We start from the raw sequence: 6573 nt of genomic DNA, 5'->3' as shown, positions 1-6573 counted from the left end.
CACCAAACCCATTGAACACTGAGGTAACAGCTAGAGATTTTCTATCGATGTTACCCCACCAACAGACGAATAAATCAGTATGGTCAATAGCGCGATCACAGCAGGACCTGACACTATACTAGCTGAAGGGCAATTAATCAATATATCAAAGAAAGGAAACCTCAGCAAGTATGTGAACCACAGAGGCACCACATTGCTATCAGTACCAGGAAGTTTCCAGCAATGTTGTTAAACCGAATTAAAGATTCAGTGGATGCAAAACATCGAGATCGATAGGTTGGATTCCGTATGGATAGATTGTGGACAGATCAGACAGCAGCACTACGGATCATCGTTGAACAACTCGCTAAATTGAACCAACAACTTTTTTAGTTAACTTCGCTTCCAGTTTTTCTACGTACTTTGTATTTTCGCAGTTAATCACTTTGAATTTTGTAAAGTAATAAATTACTTTGAACGGGCAACGAAATTCGTAATTTGAACTATTAATCCAGTTCATCGAGGAATGACAATAAATGTTTACACTAGATTTCACCAGAACATACATTCATCGTCATTTATAAAACTTGTATTAGTTGATATTTTCCATGTTTATTTGCAGTGTATCAGTGCATCTATGGACAACTCAGAGGCACACAATATTAAACATAAAAAACGTTAATAAAAAATTGAACCTGAAGGTCCAAACGAAAACAGATTCATGACGGTAATGGACAGAAGACAGCTCTGTAATAAGCCGTCATCTCAACACCCTTAACGTATCAAAGGCTTTCTTCAGTAAACGTTTTAGAGATGTGAACAAAATTCGTAAGGATTTCAGTATTATCTCTGTAGTGCTTTCAGCTTAATATAGTCTGTTCAACAAATGAGGCAACAAAACTTGGGATTACACACAACCAATATATAATATAATAATGCATATTAGAAATATTGTGGTAGCTAAAAAGATTTATGGTTTTCATTATGAACTGACGTAAGTTATAATTCCAAAATTCCATTCAGTTAGATGAATTAATTAATTTCGCGCCAAAAGCCAAGACCCGTTATCGTAAAGCTGATTGGTCCGTCCATAAATTGTAGTCTCGCCGATGAAGACACTCCAAACATCAGTAAATTTAAGGAAAGGCTATCTTTACTTCGAAAAGAATTTACAGCGATAGTATAAGTTGACTTGAGTTGGTCATAGCTCAGATTCCGAACAGTTCCAAGTAATTATCAAAAGCATTAAAATCTGAATGTATGTCCAAATATTCCATCACAGGCTCCATCCGGATGCCAATGTGATAATTAGAAATATTTGAATCATAGTACATACCAGGAATCCCAGAAATAACGCAGTTGGAACAAGAAGTACTAGATAAGCACGAAGGAATGTACAATATTTAGAATTGGAAGTCAAGCATTCCACAAGTGCAAAGGAATCGTTAGTTCATACAAAAACCACAAATCAATTATTTCTTCTCAAGTTTTCTAAAAGGTCATACTTAGTTTAATCAGCTTTCCTTTATTTTCATATTACAAGTCATAGTAGATAGATGTATTATCGGACTGTTCCAAATGTGTATTGTGCAATTATGTATTTTGTGGATTAACTTCGTCTTTGCTTGGCGCTATTCAATTTTACAGAAAGACTTATTATTATTATTATTATTATTATTATTATCTTCCCTACTTGTATTTAATAAATAAATTGAGTACTGAAAAAGGAAATAAAGTAACTATGCTGTACAATAATCGTGTGGTCGATAAGTGAACTGTGTATTCTGATCATATGAAAAAAAAATCGAAAGTGCAACGAATAATTCCGCTGTACAATAATTACATAAATGTAGCATCGCTAAAATGGTTTAGAGATTAATTAAAATGACGGTATATTCCTATTTAGTTATATTATTTATTCTTCTTGATAACTATTGTTCCGCATACGGATATGGTTATTCATGTAAGTTATATATATACGTTTCATATACATCTATATATTTAAAAGCTTATTTTGTGGTTATAGTTTTGCCAGAATTACATTTTACATTTAAAAATTGTTTTTGAAACTTATCTTAACATGGCAAGAAAAGGAATTGTCTATGTCGATTTAAATATCCTTAAGGACAACTTTTCGCCACTAGTTATTTAATTAGGATGGGAATAATATTGAATTACACTACATATATGACTATTTTGTTTAGGTCTTTAAAAACTAGGGGTCTGAAGTAGAATTGCAATGAAAAAAGCATAATGTTACTCAAATAACATAGAGCTAACAAAATTAAGTAACGCATTAGTTTCTTGTTATTTGCAAGTATTCCGCGAGGGAATTCCTACACCCACTTCAGGAATATTGTTTGCATACTTAAGATTGCTTTATTTTAATTAATTTTTTTTACACTTTTGAAGTAATCCAGAGAACCATCCTGACTGACCATCGAATTCCAACAAATGTAATGTTTGTCTGTTGTTTACTACTAACCTTATTCTCCTGACTGATTTTATAATGTGATTATTACTGTAAGTGAATCTACATTGGACGCACTATAGTTTGAAGTTAGAGAATACTTATAATCCAGAGGACATTTTACAACTTTAGTTTCACTAGTTTCATTCTAATATGTGAACATACCTACGTTTTCTTCAGTATTTCCTAATATGATATTCTATGAAGAACGAGCGATTTTTTCTTTGATTAATAAAGAATGCATTAAGTTTCTTAAATGTGTAAAAATAAGTAAAGTTGTATATTCTAATATCTGATTGCTAACGACGATATGACTGTTGTGTATAAATATTTGTTAATTAGCATAACTTAGTAGTCTAATAGTGTTTGAAGTTTACAACTGATAAGTTTATGACCAAAAGCTTTCAAGAATCACTTCTACAAACAAACGTATGTATAGAAGTCTTCAATAAGCTTCATTTGATTATGAACCTCAAAAAAATATTGTGGAGATGTAAGTAACTAAATCTCTGTCCGATGCATAGTATAATACATAAAAGCAGTTTAATTTGTTACTTTTTCCTATCGTTCTGTTAGAAAAGAGTGAGTTTTTAATGGATACTATAAAAATCTAAAGAATACATTAGTAGACAGATAAATGTTTCATGTTTTATGGTTTCACGTGGAACATTTCTTCAGGATTATCACCTACAATATCATACTTAGTCTGAATTTATTAGATCAAATTTGAGATAGGAATTTATAAAGAATGTAAAGCTTACTTATAGTTGAAAATGTGTGCAAGTTGGTTAAGTAAACATTATTACAAAAGTAAGCTAAATAGGAAATAAAGTAGAAATCAAAACCAATAAATACTCATTGCCAAAAAGCACTATTTTAGTTTGCTATGATCATGAGTCAACTGCTGAGATGACCGCAATTATGGTGGTTGACTAATAATAACAAGTAATCACATACAGATGATCGACAACAGATCCCAATCCTGAACCTACTGACAATATTTACTGATAAACTTCTAAATATGCTACAATGATAAATTTAGGCGAATGATTGTATAAGTACCACAGTATTTTATTTACAATTTCAAGAGAATATAACACATACAAGGATCTAAGATGAATAGTAAGTACGGGTTTCTGTTACACAGTATGGTTCATACTGGAATATACAAAACTGTTTAAAACCTTAAGAACATTTAGTGAAATAAAAACCTTCAATATCAGTCATTTACTTTTTCATTTTAACAGCTAGTAAATATGTAAATGAAAATTCTATAATGGTAAACATATTTATTATAATAAATAAATTTATCAAAAAATATGTTTACTTCTGTTACAACCACATAAAATAAATACTGTAAGTTACATTGTGTTGTCTAATGTTTATCTAATACTCATTTGGTAACTGACTGTCAAATAAAGATTGAATGAATGACTTTTTATGTTTTATTAATACGTTCATTAGATCATCGACGCAGACGTTTTGATCCAGCTATTGCTACATTTACAAAAGAACCAGTTTTAGGTTCGGTGTGGTTTACACAACATGGAGATTTTATGTACCTCAATGGGAGTGTGGCAGTACTCCCACCCGATGCAGTGTTGGGTGTACATATTCATCGTTATGGAGGACTTGGAAACATGTGTCTTGAAGCTGGTCCTCATTTCAATCCATTCCACCAGTAAGTTTAAGATCCGCTTACCCTCGGCAGCAATTTAAATTTTGCTCCGAAATAACATATCATGAATGATGTCTAAAATTTACTTTGAACATACGAAAGCGACAATAGTTCTGGTTTTATTCAATATGTAATAAGCTATAAGGTTTCATTTTGTATATTTCATATTAAACATGTGAAACATATATTAGAATATTATTACCTTTGAGCGAAGAGTTGAATACAAATAAAATTCTAGTTACAAAATCAAACAATGTCTACTCTAATTACTTGAATATGTTTTAGATTAGTTTGCTTTACTTACTTACTTACTTACTTACTTACTCCTGTGACCTCTTGTGGAAAAGCATAGGCCACCCACCAGCATTCTCTGTCCAAATCTGTCCTGGGCAATCCTTTCCAGTTTGTTCCAGTCGCTATTCATCCTATTCAAGTCTGCTTCCGATTCTCAATTTAGTGTGCTCCATGGTCTTTCTTTTTACCGTTTCCAATCAGCATTCCAATTAGCGCTTGCTTCGTGATTTCCTCAATGTGTATTCTATCCACTTCCAACATCTTTTAATAATTTCCTCTTCAGACAGAAGCTGGTATGTTCTGGCCGACAGTAGGTTGTTGCTGATGGTATCCGGCCTACGGATATTGAATATCTTGCAAAAACAATTGCTTACAAATACTTGTACGTTTTCGACGATGGTTGTAGAAGTTCTCCAAGTTTCATTTCCGTACAGTAGAACTATCTTGACGTTCGTATTGAAGATTCTAACTTTGGTGATTGTTGATAGTTGTTTTGAGTTCCATATATTCTTCAGCCGTAGGAATGTGGCCCTTGATTTGCCAATCCTCCCATTTACGTCGGCACCAGATCCTCTTTGTTTATCGATGATGCTGACAAGATACTTGAACGTTTCTTCCTTTTTCCAGAGATTATACATCAGGCGTGATTGCGTTGGTGTTCATCGTGTTCTATTTGAGGATCTTGCTTTTCGGTTGTGTATGCTGTATTTGCATAAAAACAACAAATGAAAAATGGTCTATGAAGTGAAATCAACGTCACTGTATACACGTTTGCAGTTTAACCAAGTAATAACGTTCATATTTTAGATAAAAATACCAAGAAAAATTATCTGACAACATATCAGTTTGTATTTGCTATTAGGATATATTTTGAAAACAGAATAAACCCAATACTAGGAAGCAGATAATATTAAACTAGTTACTACTCAGTGATCAATTACTGTTCTTAATCTGTCCTTAAAACACATCAGTGGCCACACAATCAACTTGGACATGACATATTCAGTTATAGAGTCAAATTCATGTTTTTGAAAAGTATGAATGTACACTAATTTGAAAATGTATTTTGTTGATAAAAAGTATCAAGCATAAGAGGGTATTAGTAATTCCATCCTCGAAACGTTCAAGACTGAATATGTACTAATCAGTGATGAGTTAATCTTCTTACCCTGAAGATAATGCTGATTTTGTCTTCAGAAGTTGATTATTCAGTCTAGTCAGCAGTAATGTAGAAATGGTTAGATAAATCCTACCAGTTGAATGGTAATAAACGTCTTCTATCACAATAAATAAAAAATATATAGTTTACGAGATTACAGAAGAGAAAAGTCTGAATATTTTTAAAGTGATTCTTTGCATATTTTGGGAGTTGAAAACATTATATCATTCGTTATTGAAAATTGTTCATTTGAAATCTAGCAGTTATATATAAAATAAATGGATGAGTAGTAATAAGCGTTTTAATCTAGTTACAAATTTTCTTAGAGGAAAATATAAAAATAACCATTTTATTTATGTGTGTGTACTTTTAAAGAAAAAAATAAAAGTTACCTTTCGTTTTATTTTGATTCTAGACGTCATGGTGGACGTCATGGATACCCTAGACATGCTGGAGACTTGGGAAACATTAGAGTTGGACACAACAGTGTAATGATATTTGATCTCTATGTTAGTTTAAAAGGTCTAGGACCATATGATGGATTTATTGGTCGATCACTTGTTATACATGCAAATATGGATGATCTTGGAAGAAATGCAGATGAAGGCAGTAGAACAACCGGTAATTCTGGTCCCAGATTAGCATGTGCTACAATAGGATATCGTGCACCATGAAATGATTTTTGTTGAATTTATCACATAATAAAAACCGGATGATAAATGAGTACTGAGAGTTTATTTTCCTTTTTAATTGTACGGGATATACCCGGGCACAAATCCTTATATATATTTAAACAGATTACTTATGATTTTATGTAAGTAGACTAAATGGAAACATATACATAGCAATAAAAAATCACCATTATATAGTCCCGAAATTCGATTTCATATTACATTTTCATACGGATTTGTATATAATTTGGTTGGTATTGTTATAAGTAATGATTGATTTCTGACAACACATGGACAATACTAAGGCATCTGTCTTAAGAGT

The 6573-nt window shown here is 31.9% G+C and overlaps 1 protein-coding gene across 2 annotated transcripts; it reads left to right on the top strand.

Moving 5' to 3' along the window:
* The first annotated feature begins 1856 nt into the window (after positions 1 to 1856).
* Positions 1857 to 6303, top strand: MS3_00010594 (uncharacterized protein). Of its 2 annotated transcripts, XM_051218981.1 has the most exons (4): positions 1857 to 1942; positions 3914 to 4130; positions 5049 to 5207; positions 5996 to 6303. In XM_051218981.1, the coding sequence occupies exons 1-3, from the start codon at positions 1864 to 1866 to the stop codon at positions 5167 to 5169; spliced, it is 417 nt and encodes a 138-aa protein (XP_051069165.1). In that variant the 5' UTR covers positions 1857 to 1863; the 3' UTR covers positions 5170 to 5207; positions 5996 to 6303. The 2 variants fall into 2 exon arrangements, with proteins under 2 accessions (XP_051069165.1, XP_012794484.1); XM_012939030.3 differs by lacking the exon at positions 5049 to 5207.
* The last annotated feature ends 270 nt before the right edge of the window (positions 6304 to 6573 follow it).

Source organism: Schistosoma haematobium, chromosome 3 (assembly GCF_000699445.3).
Source record: "Schistosoma haematobium chromosome 3, whole genome shotgun sequence".
NCBI classification, from domain to species: domain Eukaryota; kingdom Metazoa; phylum Platyhelminthes; class Trematoda; order Strigeidida; family Schistosomatidae; genus Schistosoma; species Schistosoma haematobium.
This window is presented reverse-complemented; position numbering and strand designations above follow the sequence as displayed.

What these genes read in the sequence shown, in the direction of transcription:
- MS3_00010594 (XM_012939030.3), top strand. Translation starts at nt 1,864, where the DNA reads ATGACGGTATATTCCTATTTAGTTATATTATTTATTCTTCTTGATAAC. An exon ending in ATACGGATATGGTTATTCAT is followed by an intron (nt 1,943 to 3,913) that starts GTAAGTTATATA and finishes TACGTTCATTAG; the next exon opens with ATCATCGACGCAGACGTTTT. An exon ending in CATTTCAATCCATTCCACCA is followed by an intron (nt 4,131 to 5,995) that starts GTAAGTTTAAGA and finishes TTTTGATTCTAG; the next exon opens with ACGTCATGGTGGACGTCATG.